We start from the raw sequence: 26,123 nt of genomic DNA, 5'->3' as shown, positions 1-26,123 counted from the left end.
GAGCTTTCCATAGTTTAAATTTTAGTTTACGCTAACATATCCACAAATAATTTGTGAAAATGATAGATGTAATAACTGTTAGCTGAAGGAAGAAAATTTTATGAGAAACACTTTGAAAATACTGATTTATCAACTCATACAAAATGAAACTTTCTGCATACATAAACATCTGGAACAAACTTTTAACTTACTTGTAATATATTTACATAGGATACAATTTTGCATGGGAAAGAGGGCTTTTTTCCTTCTTCAAATACAAAACCACAACACATTTATAATTAAAAGTTTCTGAGTTTCTGGTTTGCCCATCAGGCAGTTTGTGCACTAGGTAATTTTGTGTGGCTGAAACCGCCACAGGGAGGGGAATAAATAGAAGTAACAGGAAGCTAGGCAAAATCTGAGGAACTTGGTTAACATTAAGTATGTAAGTACGCCTATTGATTAATCCCTTTACAGAGTCGTATCCTAATCCTTACTTTAGATAGCATGTGACTTCAGGACTCTAAAGTTGAATACAACATCTAGTGCTTTTGTATGGTTTGATATCACAACCTGCAGTCACACACAGTGATTTACATGCAGTAATGCAATCTGCAGTCTCATAGCAGAACACTTACAAACCCCAGTTTTACAAAATGTTATGTATAAATCAGAAATTACAATGGAATGCATATACCATTGACTCCTTTGTGCAATTTTCCTGTGAATTTTAATTGGAATTGCTGTGACCTACAGTTGGCTTATAGTGGTCTTACAGGGCCTTAAGCTCCACGAAGACACCTAAGGCCAAAGGAACAGAGAGATTCTTTTTCTTTTCTTCAGAGGGAGACATATCTCTGAAGTCATAGCAGTTGAGGCATTTCCTAAATGAGCTTTTAAAAACCTGGGTAGTAACACTAGTGCTTGCAAATTTTCTGTGGAAAATGGCAAGTTTAGCAATTGTTTTTATTAATTGTGCCACTGAAATACAATATTTGTTAGAAGAATCTAAGCTTAGATATGTACAGCAGCTGAAGTGCTGTATTTCGGACTTGTGCTGCATATTCATCGATTTTGATAGAGCAACAGTTTCTTTTCTTTCACCTTGAATGTTGACAATCAGCACTGAGTTATCCAGACAGGTGAGTTATCCCAAGCTTGTGATCATTTGGGGGTTTTCCGCTTGTGTTATTTTATCTTGTTTATGAAGGGCTGTTTTTTATTTGAAAGTGTACAACAATCATGGTTGTGTGATTCTACCTTTGGACGGGGAGCGGGTTATCAATAGCTTTGTAAACTTATCCATAGAAAGGCTTCCCTGGTGTCTTTCTCTGCCTCAGAATTTGTGGTACATACCTGGCTTAATGGATAAATGTAGTTGTGTTGGCTTCAAAAGAAGTAGAATGATCCACTTATTCATCCATTATTTTTTTACCCATCTTTTCCATGAGTATATATGTGCTTTCTTTTAAGAGATATATTGTTTCAAAACCATAATCGCTTTAAATACATTACAGAATACCATTTCAGAATAAAACACTTACTTTTTTAAATTGGAAATGAGTCTTCTCCTTGAGTTTTATTTTGGAATAGTGAACTGCTTGAAGTTTAAACAAAATATTTCTCTTGAAAGAGAATGCTGTGTTTCTTTTGATCCCAAGTGGTTTGTCATTTGGGGGACAGAAGGGAAGAAGGAATGATTTCAGAACTGACAGACATGAATTTCAGAAGTAATAAGGATTTTAAAGAGCACTCATTTTGCTTTGACTGAAACTGTAACCTGGAATTGCCAACTCTTTAATCATAAACTTCGTTGTATCACACCACGTGTATGAAAGGTAGCTATTAAAAGCAAGAATTTAATATTCATCCTTTGATAAGCCAAGGCAGGATTTGGGCATGAGAAAAGAAGAAAGGAGCAGGCAAGCATAACACTTACCCAATTTTACCTTGCCTCCTCTCTTCCTTCCTTCCAGCAAAGCTAAGAGGAGTCAGTGCCTACGGCCTATATCTACAACGCTGCCTTCTTCCATGCACCACACCTGCTGTCTTTCCAATCAGTAGAAAGTTGCCACTCACTATAATCACAATTGTATCAGACCAGTAGCCTTCTTTCAAAGGGAAAACCCCTGCTGTTCCCACCCTTCTTATCTCTAACACCAGAAGTGACAGCAGGGCAGGATTCCTCCTTAATGTCTATTCAGCAAATTCAGAAGAACACACTGGGAGAACTGCTGAAATTTTTGGGTCAAAATTAATCTCTTAAAATGACATTTGAAAAATTGGGGCTTGGATTCTGATAGGCAATCAACTGTTATCTTTTTCAGTCCCCTCTTCTCACTGCTTTTCCCTCAGCTACTAATGAAACTGCTTTTATATCAAGCAAGTCCTTTGGATGGAAGAGCAAAACTGATCTGTGTATATGTTATCTATGTTTTAATACTTTTTAATAACTTAATTGATACAAACTGACAGTGAATCCATAAAATGCATGCTTTTCGGTACTTTTTAAAGAACACCTCATTTTAATATTGTTATTTTGTCTTATTACGAGAGAAGGAAGTACTGCCTGGTTTCTGAAGCAATGTAAAGAAAATAGCCTTGAATATGTCAAAATGAGAAAAAGCCACATGGATCTTTGAAATCATATTTATAGCAATCGTTTCCATCGTACTGCTGGAAGTGTCAGAAGGAATATGAGTCTGTACAGTGTATACATGTTTGAGTTGCTCTTTCATTTGCTTCAGTTCTGTTTTTGGATTGGGAAGCCAGAAGACTGTAACTGCAATACACGCTGGCATGTGTAAATGTGGTAGCTGGCAGGAGAAAGAAGGAAATCTCTGTTTAAACATGCGTGATGAAGTCTGAGGATGGTTTTTAAAGAATATTTCAGAATGCAAACCTGGCAGATTTATGATAAGATTTATTTTAACGAATTGTTTCTGCTTTAAAGGTCAGCGAAAAGGCATGTAAGGTTGTGCTGTGATTAAGAATGGCAGGGACCCCTGCTCCAAGTAACTAGGGGCGTGGTGAGTTCTGACCATCACAACATCCCGCATCCCCAGGGCAGCTGCTATCCAGGTTGTTTCCTGACACAATTAAGAGTAGCCTCAGGCTTGCCATAGTTTGTGCTAGAGAGTATCAGCATCTCCTTCCTACATCTCTGAAGGTGGGTATAGCAGTGCCTCCCAGCCTCTCATGCCAACAGGGTGCAGAGAACCCAGCTGATGTGGCCCTTGTGTCAGAAGCTTCTCAGGGGACTGTAGTCAAGTCAGACCCATCTATAAATATATAGGGATGTCATCCTTGTCTCATAAAGGCATTGTGAGGGTAAACATATTAAGCATTGCAAGTCTCTGTTACTTAAATAAGGAAGCCATATAAATAGCTTTGGCAGATAAGAAGTGATCTCATTCTTTCTTATTAACAGATAGAACCTACGTAAAACATAGATAATGTGCTTTTGTTTAGTGATATTAGTGAAGTTGTCTAGATAACAATTTCAAGCAGCAGTGAGGACTGTCTGTAAATTTGGAAGCTGTCTCTTTTAATGATTCCCATTATAATACCAAGAACAGATTTTTTTTTTTTTTAAGTCCATATACCAAAATAAAAACTGTGAAGATTTGTATGATCAAAATAGCATATATATCTAGGTTGGAAAGGAAAGAAGGTGCATTATAACTGCATGGAACAGATTTTACTTATGACAAAAAAATTGCTTCTATTAATGAAACTTATTTTCTTGTTTTGCAGCTTGCAGGCCTGGATTCTATAAAGCATTTGCTGGAAATGTAAAGTGCTCCAAGTGCCCTCCACACAGTTTGACTTACGTAGAAGCAACTTCTGTCTGTCAGTGTGAGAAAGGTTACTTCAGGGCTGAGAAGGACCCACCAACTATGGCATGTACCCGTAAGTCTGATCAGTACCAGTATCTGCAGTTCTCTTCTCCTGCGCCTCATTTATTTATTTTTGTGTTTTAAAAAAAGGATATCAGTTTGTACATTTTGTGAAGAATCCCATTAAAGATAACAAAAAGATTTTTAAAATCAAAATTCAAACATCATATTTCTATTTAGATATCCCTAAGAATACTGACATGTTTCTTAGTTTGGTGACTTTTTAACTTGTAGTTCTGAGAGATAATACAAAGTGTGTAAGCATTGTCATATAGATAACAATGTTGTGTTTTATCTACCAGTATGTATTCTAGATACATGAAAATATGCTTGTACAAAAACTTTCAAAAAACTGAGGAGTCACGTAAAGAAAAAAACTAATATAACATACTCTGCTGTCTCCCCAGCTTTAAATGAAAATTATAAGACAAATATCATCCCAACACAATTGAATAAAAGCTAAACTCTCTAAAAAGAGACAAGAAAATCGTAAAAGGAAGGAAAAAAGATGTATCCAATCAGAAGGAGATATAATTAAACTCTCTTGCATATCATCTTCTTTCAACAGAGAGTTATTCCCTCTTATACAACTGTGATAATGAAAATTCTTTAGAATTTTTGGCAATTTTTAAAATACAACATTTCATGATTTTTTACTAACCTAAATTTGTCATTAAGACAAAACTGATGCCCAGCAATCTAGGGGCAGAAATTCTGACTGAGAAGAGATTTTTATTACTTTGATCAATGTGCTCATGTCTAGAAACGTAAAGCATAAATTTTCTTTTCACTTAATAAAATATTTCTCATAGATTTTCATATGTGGTTTGTTACTCACTGGGATTCATTTATTGATCATGAAGCAACTATATCTGTTTAATCTCAAAACCGGGAACAAACAGCAGCATTTCAAAATCTGTGGGTGAAATACTATATTTACATATAAACTCCTATTATTTAGTAAAGATGATTAAAATCTGTTTGTAAATTTTCTAAGATACCTAGTTTTCTGTGTAGCATTTTGTTAGCTCTTTTGGTGGAGGATTTGATTCAAGTACATTTTTTGCCACAGTCGTCTTGTTAAGAGAATTCTAAAAATATTAACGTGTTAAATGCATGAAGTATTTTAACAGACTAAGTATACGAAAAGCTTAAGAGATAAAACCATGAAAACAAAGTAGTGCTGCAATAACCATCAGTGTATAGTCATAATTTTGGTATGTTTACACTGCGTAAGGCAGCACCATGTAAAAATAACTGAGCTGACACTAGCAGAATTGAACTACTTCCTGTGCTCATGCTAGTCTCTCCAAATGGCACCGTACTGGGCAAATGGGGAATATACCAGGTGATTTGGAGCTGGTTTACGAAGTCATAGGCACTCTGTAATCCTGAGGTCATTACGTAGACCAAGACACTGTCCATCCACTAAATGGGAGTGATGGACACCAAAAATGGCATTCCTCAGATCCAAGGCACTTAGCAGAAAGTTGTCTAATCTAACCATAGGGTTTTCAGATGGGAAGGGTCAATCCAGCCTCCAGCTACTGAAGGGACATAGGGTTCAGAGAGGCACCCCAATCCAATGCACACAATCTGCTGTCAGCTCACTCTGGAGCAAGGCACATAGGCCTACCTTTTTGCACAAAATATGTGAGAGAATAAACAATGTTGTTCCAGACTTCCCGCAGGAAAATGGTGATTACAAATAATTCTACTCAAATGAGTGCCCCAAGCACAGGCCATTAAAAACTTATGCACAGAACTAACACATCCCAGGCGCTCTTGACAGTTTCACACTTAGAAAGATGGTCTCACTCATGCATTATGCAGATGCGGTTCCATATTATTTATAAGTCATTGATTTTTCATCTCCAAAAGACAGTTCTTCTCTGAAAAAATTACTCATACATGGCATTATGTTTCCATAATAATCTTTCAGGGCACAATTTTAAGCCCTGCTACCCATTAGTATGGATAAGGTAGGGAGGAGCATGAGAGGCCTGTGGCATCAGGGAGCAGGTACCTACAACACCCCAGTGCTTTCCTAACAACAGCGGGGTACTGAGAGCTGCTTTGGCCAAAAACTGTCAGGGAAGTCTTGCTGCCAGACCTCTCCGTTCCTGCTGATGATGTCAGCCAAAGCAACTGAGTGAGCGGAGGCAGGGAAGAAATCAACCACAACAGAGGTACCAGTGCCCCATCTCACCCCAACTTGGGAGAAATAAGAAATAAAGGAGACAGTGAACCACATTCTAGTTTCTGCCTTGCTCTTGGTTCAGTGCCACCATGCATTGCCTCTCATTCAGCCTAGACTGCAAGGTATCAGTCCTTCATTGACTGTAACAGGAGATGTATTCATCTTATACCTATGATCATGATTATTTCACTAATTGTCAGTTCTGCAAATGACACCAAGACTCTTGACAGGCAGACTGCGTTCTTATCTTCTTGCACATCATCAGTAATGAAGAGTCTGGAGGCCAAATTGTTCCCTAAGTGATATCTTTAGCCCCACTGGTTTCAAATTACGCTCTCAGTTATTAAAATTATGTTTCTGTCATAAATACAACCTTACTGCCTTCGGTGGGTCTGTGCAGATGTGGCTAATTTAAATTTAATAAACAAAGATACAGATATGAGTAGAATTTAGATTCTTCCTTCCAAACTGTCATGCTTTACTGTAATAAAAGGAGTTGAAAAGTTAGGAACAAAATGAGCCAATTTGACTAAATAGAGAGAAAAGGCTGTGCAGTAAGAAAATGCCTTTTCTACATAACCACTTTTGGGGCAGATCTGCATTTTTGATGTTCATTTGCAAATTTGTATCCTGACATGTGAGATGTGACATAAGAGATTAGAAATTTTTCTTGTGACGTTTTAAATGAGAGTTGTTCTTGAATTAAACACATGTGCTGGTTTCAGCTGGGATAATTTCGTTCCTAGTAGCTGGTACAGTGCTGTGTGTTGGATTTAGGATGAGAATAATGTTGATAACACACCCATGTTTTAGTTGTTGCTAAGCAGTGCTCACACTAGTCAAGGACTTTTCAGCTTCCCATGCTCTACCGACTGAGAAGGCTGGAGGTGCACAAGAAGCTGGGAGGGGGCACAGCCAGGACAGCTGACCCAAACTGGCCACAGGGACATTCCATACCATGTGACGTCATGCTCAGTAGAGAAACTGGGGAAAGCTGGGCGGGGGGGCCGCTGCTCGGGGACTGGCTGGGCATCGGTCGGCGGGTGGTGAGCAGTTGTACTGTGCATCACTTGCTTTGTGTATTATTATTATTATCATTTTATTTCAATTATTAAACTTTTTATCTCAACCCACGAGTTTTTCTCACTTGTGCTCTTCCAATTCTCTCCCCCATCCCACCGGGTGGGGGGGGGAGTGAGCGAGCGGCTGTGTGGTGCTCAGTTGCCGACTGAGGTTAAACCACAATTCCTCACTCCAGAATTTTTCCTCAGTACTGGAAAACTTGCATATGCAGCATTATGGAAAATAAGGACCTTGATTTACGAGACTGTGAAATTAAGAGTTTAGCTTCAGACATCCACTTTTTTCAAGATGAGCTTCAAATCTAGTTTCATTAATTCTATGAAAGTGCATACTGTATGCTTTTCCAAAATTGTACAGTTCCCATTTTTACTTCATGTAACTGTATTTTGTAAAAGAAGAGTGTGCACTTTGCAGAAAAGCATAATAGAAATCTGATTTTAATAAAAGGAATGAAAATTACATTAGGATATATTGTTAATCTTTCTCCTAGTCTTTTTTCATTTGATTGGCACTTGTTAACAATCTCTTGCTGCTACTTTTTCTCCTTATTGTATTTCTTTGCCATATGCGAGTACTCTATCAGTGATCTCTCTGCATACACAGTGAGCAACAAATAGCATCATACCTAATCCCCTGTCTGATTACTCTGTACATAAACTCTAACATTTCCCACTATAATGTAATTGGATAAATTGATCCATCTTTTCAAGGTCAAAGGCAGGCAGGCTTATATTGGGTGTCTCAGTCTGGATGCATCTCTTTTCATGTTATGCTTAAACAATTTTGAACCAAACAAACTTATGCTCTGTTCAATAACCTCTGCCACAAACTGTATCCTCTATTTTTAAGAGTCAACGCTGTATTCCAGCAGCAAAATCAAGCAACATACTTGAAGCCTTCAACTCTACTGCCTCTATTGTTATTTTTATAAATATACTTGTTTGAAGTTTATCATTACGCTCAGACTTGGAGTATTGGTTTGCAGTCACTGGCTTCCATTCTTCCTGCCTGCCTCAGAAAAAGAATAAGTGATCTGAAAAGGAAAAAATGTAATACAGCATTCTTGATCAAGTGACACTACTTATTTATGCTACATGTATGTATGTATACAAAAAAGCAATTATGAACTCAAGTGGCACAGCCAGATGTTGATTCTGAGTATTCTCAGAATACGATGTTTAATTTTTGCCCTTCCACTGTAAATTCAGTAGTCAAATAACACACACTTCTAAGTCCAATAGTTGGTAATGGACAGTTCTCACTTAAAAAACAAGTTTTTTTCCAGACAGTCATCACTCTGTAGTGTTTAAAACACTGCATTGCCCTCACTAGACTTCTGCAGCGTTGGGTTTGCTCCTCCCTCCTTCCATAAAGAGCAAAATGCACTTCACCTTCACAGAGGGGGAGAATACGCAAAGTAAGATGGAGGTGCAAAGCACTGCATGAGGCATAAACTCAGCTCAGTTGCTTTTGGAGTGGGCCTGCTTCTCCATAAGACATCAATGCCAGTCTACTCCACAGAGAGTGTAGAAATACTTCTTATATTATAATTTGTAAATGAAGCAAAAGACATGGCTCACACTCGGGCTGTGTTTCATCTAAGAAGCAGAAGAGCTGCGTTTTTTTAATGCTCATCCATCTGAACTGTTTTACTCTCTTGCATAAAATCCAAAGTCATGAATTTTGCTGTGAGGAAAGGATCCATCATTTTCACCAATATACTTGTTTTCCTTAAAAATCAATATATGGAAATCCCTGAGAGCTTTGCACACAGATGTCTGCAGAAGGCTTATTGCTGCCAAGTTTTTCCAATGTGTCAAATAATCTTTGTATAATTTATAAATTATAACAAAGCAATCAGGCCACATTCATAAAAGCCCAGTGACACATAATTTAGCTGAATCTGAGGATTAGAATTAATTGTCTCTCTTTGTTCCAAGTTCTAAATCTTAGCAAATGATTCACTGCATGTCATTACAGCTTAATATTTGCATGAAATCACAGTTTAACTGACATAATTTAACAGCAATTAAAAAGCTATTTAATCGTCATGCAAATTGGCATGAGGGGCGTTGAGTATGAAGGGTGTCTGAGATTTTTTTCAGTATTTGCAGGCGGACAGTCATATACTTTCAGACACCCCTAACACAATTGATAATGTTGTCCCTATTCATTGAAATGTGATATACAATAATTCATGTTTTCTCTTACAATTGAGGATTAAGTCCCAAATCATGAATATAACAACCTTCACTCTCCAGTACAAATAAAAAATAAATTTTAAAAAAAAGTGTATTTTATCTACTGTATTGGTTCTTCTACTGATGCCATCTGCATATAGTATAACAAAAATCTGATAGAAAATCAAAATTGACAAAGCCAGGCAAAACTCTCCTATTGCCTGGATTCACATTAATTCCTGTTTTGGCCTGCCAAAGTTGATGAAGTAACATAAAAAAAACCTGAGCTATGATGACCCATTGTCATAATAGCTATAGTTTATGTAAGAATAAATTTAAGCCAGTTTTAAAACATTGGCTCCAGTCCTTCGAGCAATTACACACATGCTTAGTTCTAAGTGCATGAGTATTACCAATTATTTCAAGGGGATTACTGATCCGCTTAAAGTTATGCACATATGTAAGTGTGATTAAGGCTCATCCTCCATATTCCTAAAACTCCTTGTTGGTTTTAACAGTGGGAATTTGTTAAGAGCAGTCATTATTTAATTCTCACAGCATGTTTTTAGAGGAAACATAATTATTCCTGTCTTCTGCACATAAATAAGAAGAACTGAAGCTGAAGTAATCTGTGCTAGTTTTAGTAATCTGTGCTAGTTTTAGCTTACTCTGATCTCAGGACTCTTTTCCAGAGTAGCTAGAACCATCAACTTCACAGTAATTTTACAGGAGGTTTAGAGACTTGTAAATCTGAGACACTCTAAGGTTGTAGGAGCTTTTGGACCACATCAGCATCTTCAAGGCTGTACCTTGTCTCTGTCTTCCACACCGTTGGAAAATGATATATCAATATAATTAGCCTTTGTTAACAAGTTGCATTTATAAATACTTACATATTACAGTATTTCAGACGCTTTGGTGTTAGACTTATCACAAGGTCACAGTCAAAGACCAGGAAGGAAATACTCAAAATAATCCCTGTGACCATAAAACCTCCAAATTACAAAAATAATTTTCATCTGACGGGTTCCAGAAATATCGATTTTCAGTACAAATGAGCCACATACCGTTCAGCTAAATGATTCCTTGATATGCTGAAAAATAACTGGTCTTTACTGTCAGGGGCTTTTTGGCCACTAACTATGAACTCTGCACAGATAGATAGACGAATAAATACTCACACATTCAAAATATTTTAAACTTTCTTGCCCACTAAAAAAATGCAAAGCAATGTAACACCTCCAAATATTTTAATTATCAAGTGCTTGAAATCCAGCAGCTAACTCATCATTTACTTTAGGGCAAAAATCATTTTAATGAAAACATAGTCTCAGCTCTTTAAAGTTACAAATAAATGCCAGAAAGAAAAAAGCAACTCAAATGTTCAACTACAGTTCACAGAAAACCTTAACATTTATTAGTTCACGTTATCCCTCCCATGCCATACAAACCTTTTTTCCCTTTACAAGCATTCCAGCTTTTATACCCACATTTATGCCACATAAGTAAACAAATAGCATCACTTAAAAATTACAAATGTTGGTGAATAGTGACCTTTTTTCTGCAACTATTACTGCCTCTCTCCTTCATTAAAGTTAGTATTCATTCTTGCTGCTATGTGTAGGTACAACTGTATAGATCTTTACTACTATATAGTTTATTAGTAAAATGTAAGATATAGTAATGTTTTCTGTTAAAGTATGGTCCATTTTAGTTTTCAGGGTCATCTTCACGAATTAAGAACTTGAATAAATGGATCTATTTCAATTGTAGGTGAATATTTCAGAACCACTCATGGGCTAGATTTTCTAAATCAATACATTTTGTTTAGTCAAATAAATAGCTAAAAGTTTGACAATCGAATCAGTGTATCAGTGCTGTAGTAATTGCAGATCTTAAGGAAAAAAAGAAATAATGGAATTGAATGATTAGAAAAAAGTTTTTTTTTTTTTTTCTGAGATTTGAAATCCTGATTTATATATGAAATGTTGGGAGGAGCTTTGATATTTTGGTTTCCTTCCTAATGCAAAGTTCTGACCATTTATGTGACCATCCTTTGGGCACAAGGTCTTGCCCTCATCCTACAAGTAGTTAAACTGGACTTTACAAGAGTGTTGATCAATACTTTTGTTTGTTTCTTTATTTAGTTCTTCTCTCATTGTCCTAAAGTTTTTATAAAGGACATTATGATATTTTAATTATCTAACTCTCTCAGATTTACTGTGCCACTCAATTTGTTGGGTGAAATACATTCTGTGTAAGAATTAGCTGATGTCATTTGCAAATGTTTCATACAGTCTTTCAGTCTGCTTGAGAGACCCTGAAGTAATGAAAAGCTCACTTGAAGTTTGAACAGTATCTCAATCAAAACTTTATACTTAAGTCTTGCTGGCAGGTTGTATAAATCATGAAAAGCAGCAAAGCAAGCTGCAAGTTTTCAAAGTTCTGCTAACCATTGGCTAAGCAATCCGTGTCCACTGTGATTTTATGTTGAGAGCTGGGAATATAACGCTTATTCAACTCATTCAGCTCAAAAAACCCCGGAGATCGCCAGTTGAGTTTACCACAGTCATCTTATATATATCAAAACCTGGAGTAGAAGGCCTTGCATTTCGCCAAATCTGTGTTTCTTACATAATTTTTATGGGCATATTTTGGGGCTAGACACAAATTGCTTTTGAAAACCATGTGTCTGTAAGTGCTTGGTTGAAATATGTTAAGTGGAAGAAGAATATAATAAGAAATGGAAATAAGATTATTCAGACTTCCTTTAACAGTTTCTGCCTTTCCTTCACCCCTTCACTAATTCCTATCTGAAAAATCATTAGGTGGTAAAGTTCTTCCATCAGACTGTGGAAGCTGATTTATAAAGCCTGAGATGATTTACATGTGATCCTACACAGTAAGTCAGCATAACAGCTTAAAACTTGTTGAGGTGGACATACCTTGACTATTGTGGGATCCATGGGAAATGGTCACTTGTGGTTCATCCGGCAGTACACAGAAAGCTTTGCTGCCTGCTTGCTAGCTGAGAGCTTTCCTATACTCTGCCTGCCACTACTATCTTTGCATCCCTCCCCACAGTCTTCAAGAATTATTTTTTCTCCTGCTTTGCCGACATCCTTTTGGATCTTTAGCTTGCAAGGTTGATGTCTTCACTGTTATACTGATGCTGATGAGATGCCAGGTGGGAAAGAAAAAACTTGTAAACTGTCTCTCGTGCCTAATAGTCTTGGCCTGTTGCCACCTAACTCTCTCAATGAACAGCAGCAAAGAAATCCCTGGGGATAAGCAGTGGAGGATAGAAAAAATACCTGGCACTGCAGAACTAGTACAAACAATTTTACCTCTTGTAGTTATTCCAAAGCTGTTATTTATTTATTATTCAATTTAACTCTTATAAAACATTAAAGATTATAAGTATCAGAAAAGCCTACATTACTAGCCATAAAATAAGGAAATAAATTTTGTGGTTAAAGCTCTACCCCAGTATCCCACAAGATCAACAGATATTTAGTGCAAATTTGTGTTATCAAGTCTAGGTTTGACATTCCCAAGTCATTTTTATATTGCCTTAAATTACTTCTGCATTAATTCTAATTTATTTAGATTATTCAGCTTTTTATGATCTCACCTATTTATTATTCCTGCTTAATTTTCAAGGATTGTAAGTATTTAGATAATTTTTCATTTTTCCATTGAATTTGTTATTGAAACGTACTTAGCTTCTATTTGCAAATAATTGCCTTAAGACTAAAATATTTTTTCATGTTTTTTTTTTCTCCAAAATAGACAGCTGTCACTTAACAGCCTTTTCCCTCCTTCTCTGCAGGGCCACCTTCTGCTCCGAGGAATGTGATTTTTAACATCAATGAAACAGCTCTCATGTTGGAATGGAGCCCCCCGAGCGATACCGGAGGAAGAAAAGATCTCACTTACAGTGTCATCTGTAAGAAATGTGGGTTGGACGCCAGCCAGTGTGAGATTTGTGGGGGAGGTATCCGTTTCATCCCCAGGCACACGGGACTCATCAACTCCTCTGTGACAGTGCTTGACTTTGTGTCGCACGTGAACTACACCTTTGAAATAGAAGCCATGAATGGGGTCTCAGAGCTGAGTTTCTCTCCCAAGCAGTTCACAGCTATCACGGTTACCACAGACCAAGATGGTAAGTCCCAGCACTGCATGTCTGTCACTGTGCCCCTGTCATCTATGCACTTATTAGGGGGATCGTTTTGTTTCTTGGAAGTCTGGGTCAGCAAGTTAGGATGTTTTGCAGATTGTTACACGTTTTTAACTGCTTTTGGTGAGGACTTCCAGCTTCTGGAAGCTGCTGAGGGCATTAAATATTTTTGTCAGTTGGCCCTTGACTCCAATACACAGGGCACAAAAACATATCTTCCTGTTTAAAATTAAGTGCAAGCTTTAACTACCTGAGACTAGCTGTATCAGTGGTTCATCAGAACTGAAGGCTGTATCTGGTGGTTTTCCAAGTCTTTCCTTATGATTTCCGTTTTGAAAGAGTAAAACACCCCAGGTTATCTATTGCAATTTCACAATTCAAAGATGAAATGAAAGTGAACTCACTTCCTTTAGTATCCATGTTTCATAGTACTAATACAGCACGCTTCCCTGTAAGATATTTCAACATCTGTATGAGCCATTTCCTTAGGTGAGGTATCATAATAGATTTTTTTGTTCCTTTAATTGTCCACTTTGCATTACTGTTTTTGAGCTTTTTCTTCCCCCCGTTTCAGTTCAAATTCATGTCCAAGACCGACCTTTATGAGAAACATGGGAAACAAAGAGAGCTCTATATTTTTGTTTATTTCTGCAACTTTTTCCTCTTCCATCTTTAGAAATACTTACTATGCCAGGAAACAGCGTCACAGGTTACCAACAAAGCCACCTATATAGCAGTGTTATCTTCTGGCTTGTGTTACTGTAGATGAGAAGGTTATTTCAAAATTATCCCTTGCTGACATTTGTTCCAGAAATGGTTTCCACCTACTGTGCAGTGACATTGCAACTGTAGCTGAATGTAGAACAGGAACCGAACTGGCAAAACTACGGTTTTGAGTAGAAGACCTTTGATAATATGAAAGTATTTACTAAAAGTGCTAATGTTCAGAAAGATCCTATTGTGTTCCACTTGTAGAAAGGCCGTGGGTTCTTTCATTGATCAGCCTAGCAAAAATCTGCTTACCTGTGTATCTGGGACAAGTAGTTTTGTTGATGAGTAAGTAATGACTTGTTTGCCTTTGGGCATACAAAAATTAACAGCTTGCTGTGATGATGATGATGATAATGACAATGATAGTACTAATAATATTCATGAAAATGGATTAGAAAAAGCATGAAAACTACTCACTCACCATTCATGTGATGATGGTAACAGAAGAGCTAATTATCTAAGATGCCTAATGATATACGCCTTGCACTGAGAATTGCCTTAAGCTCTTAGGCTATGTATCATGTTGTGAACCTGTATCTCTCTTTTCCTTTCTAATTAAAGGAAAAAAATGAGGTGCCAGAAACTACCCCTATATATACTTATTTTTAGATGTTTTGTTACATGGTACTAAATGCAAGTCACCAAGCATGCACAGGTGGAGGTCACCAGATATATGGTTTGTTTTTAAACTGGCTAACAGCTGTGTGAACACAGCTTGTGATATGTATTTAAGCGGTGGGCTTTTAAAAAATGTCTTGCTGTTATCTGTTCCTGGTTTAAGGATATAGATTTTCACTGCAGTTTACTCAAAACAGGGAAAAGACCAATGTTTTGATAATTTGTGACACGCTGACAGTAAACTCTAGAGTGTAGGCTGCTTGCATTCCCTATAATAATTCTTACATTACTAAAAATTATGTTGGAAGGGCTTCAGAGAATTTAAGACCAGATTTCCAGAATATCTGTCAGTTTATTTGGATATAAAAAGACAGTTTTGAAGGAGAAAGCATTGTAAAAAATGAAATGGAGGCATCTATAAAATGTAGTTTAAAGATAAAGCTTCAGAGAATTTAAGACCAGATTTCCAGAATATCTGTCAGTTTATTTGGATATAAAAAGACAGTTTTGAAGGAGAAAGCATTGTAAAAAATGAAATACAGGCATCTATAAAATGTAGTTATAAAGATAAAACCAATTTTGTAGGCTTACAAACCATGTAGTTGTATAAGATCATAAGCACGGTAACTATATATTTAAAAGTAAAGAGAGAAAGATAATGTCATATGAAATATGGATGAAAATTAATGGAGTTTTAGTTGATGGAAATTATTGAGAGGACAATGAACATTTTTTGTGAGATACTTTTAGTCAGAAATAGGAAGTGTAATGGAGAAAGCTAGAGTATCTAACCTCAGAAAAGGAAGCTGTAGAACTAAAGCTTCAGAACGTTGCAGAGACTTTATTAATGTTTATAAATCACATCGAAGTTCTCAGGTAAAAGGATTAGTGACCTTTTTATTTTTATTGTTAGCCAGCTATTAGTAAACAATTTATAGTTTTGCTTTTGCCATATTTACCAAAATACTAAATAATTGCCTTTATATGGCTTTTTTTTTTCTAGCTATACCGCCAAAGAGTAAACTCACTGTTGCAATCTTTCCTTGTAATCTTACTTATACTGAAATGGACAGTACTTATTGCATGGTGTTGCAGGTTTGTGCACATGTTCATATAAAACAAAGATCCAAGATTATATGCATGACATGACAACAAATCAAAAATATCTTAATGTGTACAAGGACTGCATTACCAGAAGTCCAAACATACTGGTTTAAAACAATTTTTCTCTTTTGATATGTGTCTAATGTGAAAGATCTAGATCTATAATAAATTATACCTACACAACATATTTATCCCATGCTCATACTACCTTTTTATATGTAATCTTTTCATACATACTGTTTTAATGTTTTTGGTATAGACGTTGCATGAAGTGATAGACTTCTTTATAAATATATAAATTGTTTTCTTCAATTGTCACATCTTTGTTAAGAATATAGAACAGTATCTTCAGCTCTTGTAAATCCAGTCCATTCTGTTAGCTGTAATAATTTACAGTAGCTGAGGAGCTAGCATGTTATTTTCTTTGAGCATATTGGGTTTACTTCCCTCTAGTGGCCCTTTCTTTTTGATGGTTTATGTGAAATTAACAGATTCTTCTTTAAACATGCAAAATTATGAGCTTGTTCTTCAGGGGTTTTTCTCTCTTTTTGGAGGAAATATTGCTGTTGGCATTTTGCTGAATAAAGTAATGCAATGAAGAGTACTGTGGGCATCCACAGAAACTGAAGAATTGTATTCTACAACAGTTAGTGAGCAGAGCAGTCTGAGAGCATCAAAGAGTGAGAATATTTGCTGACAGGAGAACTGAACTAGTTCAAAAGTGATTAAGGCTCATCTTTATGCACAGACCTCTACCACAACTAATATTAAAATCTTGACTACCTCCTCATGCAATCACCAGCATCAACAAGATTAAGTACACTGCTCAGCTCTAACAAGGACAAGAAGCAGACTAAAGGAAAATAACACTTTTAAAAGGCTTTGCAAACTGCATCCCGCAAACCTCTCTGCGGTTTGATGACTAAAGCATTACCAGACCTGATCAAATACTGAAAAAATATTACTAACATTAATGTAAGTCATATAAAAAGAATTTGGTAGCATTCATTACTTTTTTAGTTATTAATTTTGTACAAATATTTGTAAATTCCATATCCATGTTTTTGGTTTCCCCCCCAGGCTTCATAAGGAAACAAAGTTTCTGTGATCACATTGTCAGACAGCATAAAGAACTGTGAACCCATTAACCAACATGAGTTTGATAACAGAGAAAAAGATTTCACAGATATTTTGTGCTCTCAATGGAAGCATGAAAAATGACCACTTACAGTCACCAAGCTGTTGATTGGGTCTGCAAGTCAAAAAGCAAGGTTCGGCTACATAAGGCTTGCTTACTGGACTAGAGACACCAGCTGACCGACCACTTAACCTGTCTATTGGCTAGTCAGTAAAGAAAGAATATATATAGTTCCTGTATGACCACAGCACATGCTGTCCCTTGTCCAGCAAGTGTGGCAAACAAGGATGAGGTAGGGATGTGTTAGGAAGTGTAGATGTTGCAGATGGAGAGATGAGGGAAGTGAGCTACATGCTACTCTTGCGTAGCTTTGTTTCAAAATGTTTTGAGATATCAAAATAATCCCTACTTTAAATTCAGATAAATGGACAGATAGATAAACAGAACGAGATTCTGCTCAGAAAAGCACTTAAGCAAAGTCCCTGTTCAAGGAAGAACATTAGCACATATTAAGAGCTTTCCCAAATCACTGCCAAAGTAATTTGTAAACAACTGAAAGGTAAAACATGTTTTCAGAAAAGCCTCATCAAAAAATGTTTAACAATACTGTTGTTCAGAAAAGTGCCTGGATGCCTTTTCTTTATGGGAGAGAGAAAGTTTTATACAGCAGTAAATATGCTGAGTATAAAGTAATTGTACTCAATCAACTTTAAATCATTGTGTGAAGCAGCAGAGAATTATATGCTGAATTGTAATTTATGTTTCTCTTATGACTAATGGAAGCAGGAGACACCTCACTATATAACTTTCTTGGCATGCCTTAGAGTCTGCATTGCCTAAAGAACATTCAGAAGTACTTGAGGTTTTTCATACATAATTAAAGTAGTAAATAATGAATAATTAAGCAAAACAGAACTTAAAACAATAGTTCCTATTTCCAAATAATGGTCCACATACACATTCACTCAGTGGGCTTTCATATGTTGTATTACTTGAGAACAGAGGGGGTTTTCAACATTACACTGTGCAGAGGTGGAGTAGAGTCGCGAGACGTACCCTGAGTACATGATTATACAGACAGATAGTGGCCTGCTCCGTTTCAGTCCACCATTTCAACTGCATCACTGAGGAGCGGCAGTCCGTAGCTATAGTGTTTCTCTGACTGAGTAGTTTCCTCATTGTCCTGTCCGCATCTTCACCACATCATGTTCCTCCTGTGGGACTCCATGCTGGCAGCCCCCAGCTTACCTTTCACCTGCAAGTCCCAATGCAGTGACCTCCCCTAAAATCACTGTCCAGCCGTGGGACACTTCACGGGCATCGTTCCGTTCGTGGGCTCCTTCTGCATGTCTTTCCTGCCTTGGTGGAAAGCTTACACTAGAGAAATACTCCTTCTGCCATTGCATCCCAGAAATCTCATTTTTCTCCCTCCTGAGTTCTGCAGTTTGTGAACGACTCTGGTCTCTGTGACATCAAAGACCTGCTACCAGTGAACAAAGTTTGAGGCATGAGAGACTTTCACTCTGTCTGGGCACACACCCTATCACTATATTAAAGACCTGTCTAGTTTTGCTTGTGTCTGTCTAGTGTTGGCAGCCTGTGACTAGCTGAGGTTTTCAAGCAGACTCTGAAACTGCAAATCTGGCAGGATTCCTTTGTCTAATACATTTTATTTTATGTGAGCCATTGGCAGATATATACTAGGTGATAAGATGTTTCCTAATCTGATGGTAAAATCTTGCCAGTGTCTGAAAGGGATTGCCTTTCATCTAATTCCTTTTTCAAAATAAATTACGGCCAAGTCGTGTCTCCTAGTACAGGTGGCTCCTCAGACATATTTGTAGCCCAGTGTGGATGGTCTGTAGCAACAGCAACCTCTTATCACTCTCTTAGAGCTGTGGGAACTGAGGAATGCATGGAAGGATTTCAGTGTCTCTTCCAGGAATAAACATGACCGTATCACCACGAATTAATGGCATATAGCATTATAATAACAATGCAGATGGTGTAAGTTGTTAAGAGCCTCATCTGACTGTCAGAAAAGCATCTCAGTGGTACTACCAGGACAGTTTATCAGGATTAATCCTTCTGGCTGATGACAGTATAGTTTCAGGATGCTCATTGGTGTGGCAGGGGAGTTCCCTGTTCACTCATCCTAAGTTGATTCCCATAGTAGCATCTGACTTTCACCCTAATCAAAAGTCCACTTTCCTTTTTCCCCCCCCCGAGTCTCAAATCTCTACAGATGTGATTGTCCTTTGTAACTTTAAAGTCAAGAAAGCTGCTTTTTTCATAATGACATGATGAAGCCCTTTGAACTGTCTTCCAAACTGTTTATGTTAATGGTTTATAAATCTAAAGGAACAGCTATTTCTAATCACTGATTGTCGAAATGGAATAGCAGGTCACATAAAAGCCCGTTATGAAACAGTCACAAAACAACCTCCATCAGACATTGCCAGAGCTCAAGCCACATGAAAGAAAGGTCATGAAATTTTCATACATGACAATAAATATGTATGGCATTTGTTTACCTGACACCTACAGCTGTATTGATAGTTCAACCAAACCCTGTACTGTCATGGGAGCAGTGCAGAACAGTGCTGCTGGTGCTATTTATGCGACAAATTTGAAGAGAAATATTAACTCATTGGTTACTGGCTAGGGACAGTCTATAAATGTCCATACTGAACGCGATGTGAAGACAGTAAGAGGGATTACTAACAAAAAAAAAAGTTTGAGATGTGTACTCCCTATTTTAAGTCACTTCTGAACAATACGTTTAAACAATACATTTAAAAAAGGTATTCAGCATTATGCAATGAGTATTCAGGCCAGTCTGTTAAACTGTATGAATGTATACGCATATTTATGTCAGTGTGTATATAAATTAAGCATTTACAGTTGGAAAGAAAACCACAAGGCAAAAATGCTAAATCTCAATTCTCAGACTTGTTCAACTAACACTCTGTTGAACACTCTTCAGGTCTGCCAAAATTCAAAGTTCTGAGGCAAGGTTACCCACAGATTTTCATTTGCTGGTCACCTCTGTACATTTAGACTACTTTTTGCTCACGTTTCTTTACACATATGCCTGATTATTACACAGTATTCATAGGTGAAAAATGGCTTTTAAAGCAATCTTGATTTATATCCTGAAGATTTTTTAAATACTTATAAATTTTCTTTAACAAATATGTTCTTTTTCTGCTGGCAGGTATTGATGTTCAGTCATTTCTTTAATGCAGCAAAAGTCAACCTGATTCCATTTACTTTCATTTCTCATTCACCAGTATTATCCATTAAGCTAGTCAGACTATGCATAGCTTTAAGGTATGTTTCTCTAAGTTACGCAATATGAGGAGAACAAAATGAGATTCTAGTTTGAAGGAGGAGGGGAAAGAGGTTAATCGATACTGTAAAGTATTTTTCCCATAATATACTTACCGGTGTGGTCTTTCAGCTTTTATAATAGTTTCTTTCATTGCATAGCACACTATTATTTATAACCATTGGCAATTTGTCTGTGACATGCATTTTCAGCAAGTTTCTGATTTAAGTTGTAGTCGCTAAAATACTACGTCCAAATGCTGCAACAATTGTATATTTAATAATAATAGTTTATTTCAATTTGTAAAAGGGACATTTGTGGAGAAAAATGTAAAACAATCGTTACAAATAAATTGGTAGGCATACAGCACTGGGATAAGAAATATGCCTTTATTTTGTTTGTTCCTATTGTAGTCAGTAGCTGCGAAGGGCATTCAGCACATGATGAATGAGATGTTCATTCATCAACTTTGGTGATTTTAAACAAGAATGTCAAATAAGCTTATTGGTGCTATCTGCACATCACTCAGCTAAGAACCAGGTTAGGATAATCAAGCACATTTCGGTTAGCTGGAACCTCTCACAATGAATGATACATAGAAGAATCATTACTGAGCGTTCTAGTCAAGGTAGGGTGCAAGATATTTCAGATATAAACTGGTGACTTAAGTAATTAGAAACTTCTGCCACAAATGTTAACTGACCGACTTGCGAAATTCTTCAGAGTTAGATTAGGAACCTTCTGTTTTCAAAATTTACCTAAACATTTCTGAAAGCTATTTCATTAAAAAAAAACCCAAAACCCCCCAAAAAACAAAAAACCAACCACAACTATGGTGTTCCCAGTATATGACAAGTGGAATGAAGACTTCTGTTGCATTCTTGGCAGGAGGACTGATTTTGGTCAAGGGTAGTAAAGGAAGACATTCATCACGGCTAGTCAATCTGAAACAAATTGTGTTTGTAGATGTCATGACTTTCACGCAAACCTTTAGGGAGCATGTTCAAAATGAAGGACCTGGTAAATTACAAACCAATTCTGCTGATGTTTGCTATGGGGTCTTTAAAGCAATTATGTCAGTAGCAGGTTGCTCCGATTCATTTGCTTCTTAAAATGTAGTTTCTTCATTACACTCAACAACCCTTCTCCTTCCACTTCTGTGACTCTTCCATATGCATTTGCCTTAGGCTCACAGATTGGAAATAGTTTTTTTCATTTATATACAATAATATCATTAAGTTGTGCACATTGGAATAAGGTTGAGAGCAGACTCAAAATTACATAGTTTCTAAAGCTTCAGAAATGTATTTATTTTACAGTTCTGTTAGCTTCAAGATAATATTTCTAATAACACGCTTTTGCCTTTTTCTGCCCAGACTAACAATGAGAGACATCTGTTTACTATCTTCATATCTGTGTTACATATTTAAATGTTTTCCCACTGTGGTAAAATTTATACTGGGTCTCCAATGCACAAATAATAAAGATTGCTCCTCTGAAAAGATTATACTAGCCAGGATATGCACACTTAATATTTCGTTTAGGAGAAGGAAGAGGAATGTGAATAAAAGAATTTATATTACAAAAAATAAACTTTAAAAAAACATTACATTTAATAAATTTTTAAAAAATTTATTCAGCAAATTGAACCAATTTGATCACCATATTTCTTTCTTGGAATAACAATGTCATCTTGTACGCTAAACTAGTCAGTATTTGAAAACTGAAATTTTAAAGCAAATATTTACAAGAAATCTCTAATTGCAAAATTGGATCTAATGTCCCAAAGCTGTTTCACTGGAAGTCAGTTACAGATGTCCCACTGGATAAAAAGCAAGGGAGGCCTGGCTCAGCTAAGCTTTCCTGAACACTCCCGTTGTCTCCTTTACTCTTTCTGAGTTCTTTTGCCTTCATTCACAGTACTCAGATAACTAGTCACAACTTTTCTGCTGAAGTTAATGGCAAACCCTATAAATTGCTCCAGTGTTAATTAAATCTCATTCTTCATTGAATTAATCTACATTTGCAAGAATTTTCTTTGTGCTTATTCTGTCTGAATATAAAGTAATATTTTTAAACTTGTCTTTTCCATATCTTTTTAAATAATACATGCAGCAGCTTCTAAAACATGTGCTTGATCTATAATTGTATTGAAGTGTTTAGAGATTAATGTGCATTATCTAAGTGACTCATAAATTCTAACTTGTTATGCATTGCAAACAGCTGATGTATGATCCCGTAAGTTACTGACAAGTTGTTCAGCCAGTTTCTAATACTGTATTTTACAGTTTAGAAATAAACTATCATTTTATTATATTAACTCAAATCTGTCTGGAAAACAAATTGTCTGATTCCAATGACTGGTTCATATGTACATAATATTAAGCTCTAAACTCCGTTTTTCAAAATTAGATTGTTCTCCTAAAATTATCTAACAATTCTTTTTATCCTGTAATTGAAGATCAATGAGGACTAAAAAAAAATTTTTTTACAGGGTAGGGTAATGGAGTAATGGGATTCAGGAAATTCAGTCTATAGTTTGAGGATGATGGGCTACGGTCTGCCAACAATAGAGCAGATATGAGTCTGCCTTCTTCCCTCAACTCGTACATTTTTCTGTCAAGCTAAAAATGTCATTTACTAATTAGACGAGGTGAATTTTTGATATGTTGTTGCCATATATTCACAGATACGATTTATTCTAATAAAGAGAAAATATTTTAACTGATATTTAGCATCCCTCTATGACAATTTACAGAAAGGATTGATTTCAGTTTATAAATAATGCGACTCTGACTAGAATATGAACTCTTTGGAGAGGAAATAGAGAAAATCACATTTTTCTAATGTGGTTTAAATACTGTTTATCTTTAAAAATGCTTGCTTGTATTTGGAAGTTAATTTTGTGTGGTCAAAGAAGCAAATTGACAGCATGGAAGATTAAAGTCTGTACCTTTTCAGAGAACAGGTCTGACTGCAGAGCTGTATTAACTTAGTTCCCTGGTGTGTATTATTTTGGTGCTGGGAGATTATCTTTAGGAGAAGAGCATAGTTTTATCTGCATTTATCTCCCTGACCTTTTCCTGAAACAATCAGGTTCGATGGTGCCAGTTTCAATGGTAACTTTTGTTACATGCAACATACTGTAATACTGAAAAAGTGATTAATCTCAGATGAACAAAGGGATGTTTGCGAGATCTTTGAAGCTAAATTTCACTGTGAATAGTTTCTCATGTTGCAACCCATAGGAGCTGATGTAAAAGGAAGTAAGTTGTGTCCCAAAACCTCCACCCTTGGCCCGTACAACTTCTGTATCCCATAGAGCCACCTGCACCCAACACACTAGTGAGGCATTAACATGATTAATGATTTTGCATCGCATTCAAAAATATGTATCGGTGCAGTTCTGTGCAGGTTCAGGGACATATTGCAGGGTATCTTTATCTGTTTTCCAAGTTATCTAACATCTCATTTGCTTCATTGTCTTCCGCTTTAAAATTTTTGCTTTTCTGTTATAACCATTAATCTGTGACACAACTGGTTTGTAAAGATGGCCTGAGATTTCTAGGTGAGCACCCAAGATGTTAGCTGCAATACTGGGTGGTGAACAACTCCAAAAGGCAGGCTACTGCATGAAAAAGCAATTCAGATCTTGTTTTTCCATATTCGTATACACAGTAGCATTCTGGATAAACTTTCCAGATAACCTTTACATTCTCATAAACATAATAAATCTAAGCTGTTTTAAGCAGCAGTGTGAATAAAATATTCTTAATTTTTCCAGTTTTCCATTTTAAGGTGATGGTTATATTGTCAGACATTAAAAAGGTGGCTTTCTCATGCGGTTTTAGGGAGAATAAGACTAACATCTTCAAAAAGAGTTTGAGTGGGTGGAATATGTGTCAGTTTTTATCAGCAAGTCACTATTATTCAGTCTCTCAGTTGATGGAGGATTAAAATTAATTAAAATCTCAATCTGGAATTTCTTCTATAAATATAATTTAAAGGATAAAAAATGCATAATATGTACTATATATAGTTATATTTCTATATGCATCTATATATTATACAAACCTGTCTTTCAATATATGTATAAATTGTGTGAAAATAATTTTGCTACTGATTCATTAGTCTAACTAATACTAAAAACATGTTAATATGTTAATGTCTTTCTGTTTGCTATAAGAAAATATCATTTTACTTTGTTGCAATATTTTAATAATTTTGTAATATTTTCATATTTACCAGATTGATACATGAGCTACATTTCCACGTAACACTAAAATTACATTTTCATTGAAACTGTTCAATACTTTAAAAAAATGTTCATAAATGAGATGTACTCCATTCCTTACTCTCTATATTACTCTACACTTAAACTGTCTTCCCATCTTTCTGTTTAAGTTTTTGCAGGTAAACATTTTAAGTACCTGATATATGTACACTATTTCCTCAGTGGAGTATTGTGAAATACGTAGTGATAAGAGGAACATTTAAAAACTGCAGAAAATAAAGCCCTTAACCACAAGAAGCTGGGTACCTCTTATGCAATTACCAATACACACTGTGGGTGCTCCACCGAGTGAGAGAGTACTCGCAGAGAGAAAGGAAAGTGTGTGCATGTTTTCTGCAGGACTGACAGGTTTTCCAGGGAGCTCGGGTCTCATTAAGCATCCCAGTGAAAGGGAAGCACTGAGAGCTGCAGTTCACTGAGCACCTTTGAAAATTCTGCCCCGTCACTGAGGTGCTTAACGGAAACTGGCTTGTTTTACAAACCGGGCCGTTAGTCCCTTCTTAATCAATAAAATACACTGGAAGTATAACATTTATTTCGGAAGGATGTGGGGGTCACATATTGTCTTGTACACTGATAGAAGTGTGGTGTAACTGTGAAAGTAAATGATTTAAGCACAGTGTGCTATACGAGTACTTCTAATCTCTTGATATAAGGTGAAACACCTGAAACTGCGAGCTTTACACTCTTAGCCTTATTAGTAGGTGGCCAGTGTTCTGACCAGATTTTTCTCTTTCCTAAAGCATTAAAAAATCAGGTTATAGATTTTGGGGTTTTGCTTTTTTGTTCTTTTTCTACTTAGAAATTCCTGCTTATCTACTGAGTTTGTTTAGATACCTTTACAATAATTAAAGATAAAAAGATTTAATAAGGTGTCCTGGTTTCGGCTGGGGTAGAGTTAATTTCATTCCTAGTAGCTAGTACAGTGCTGTGTGTTGGATTTAGGATGAGAACAAAGTTGATAACACACCCATGTTTTAGTTGTTGCTACGTAGTGCTCACACTAGTCAAGGACTTTTCAGCTTCTCATGCCCTGCCAGCGAGAAGCCGGGAGGGGGCACAGCCAGGACAGCTGACCCAAACTGGCCACAGGGATGTTCCATACCATGTGACACCATGCACAGTATATAAACTGGGGGAAAGTTAGCTGGAGGGTGGTGACTGCTGCTCGGGAACTGCCTGGGCATTGGTCGGCGGGTGGTGAGCAATTGCATTGTGCATCACTTGTTTTGTATATTCTTCTTCTTCTTCTTAAGATTTTATTTTATTTCAATTATTAGACTGTTTTTATCTCAATCCATGAGTTTTCTCACTTTTCCGATTCTCTCCCCCATCCCACTGGG

The 26,123-nt window shown here is 36.5% G+C and overlaps 1 protein-coding gene across 1 annotated transcript in view; it reads left to right on the top strand.

Annotated features, from left to right (window-relative positions):
- EPHA6 (EPH receptor A6) overlaps nt 1–26,123 on the top strand; it is a 397,911-nt gene that overhangs the window by 144,652 nt on the left and 227,136 nt on the right. The window contains exons 2-3 of the mRNA XM_019470822.1: nt 3,736–3,891; nt 13,174–13,509. Of these exons, the coding sequence (XP_019326367.1) occupies nt 3,736–3,891; nt 13,174–13,509 (492 nt within the window). The remainder of the gene's footprint in view (nt 1–3,735; nt 3,892–13,173; nt 13,510–26,123) is intronic.

Source organism: Aptenodytes forsteri, unplaced genomic scaffold (assembly GCF_000699145.1).
Source record: "Aptenodytes forsteri isolate BGI_AS27 unplaced genomic scaffold, ASM69914v1 Scaffold287, whole genome shotgun sequence".
In the NCBI taxonomy this organism is placed as follows: domain Eukaryota; kingdom Metazoa; phylum Chordata; class Aves; order Sphenisciformes; family Spheniscidae; genus Aptenodytes; species Aptenodytes forsteri.
Note: the sequence above shows the minus strand (reverse complement) of the source record. Positions and strands in the feature narration are given on the sequence as shown.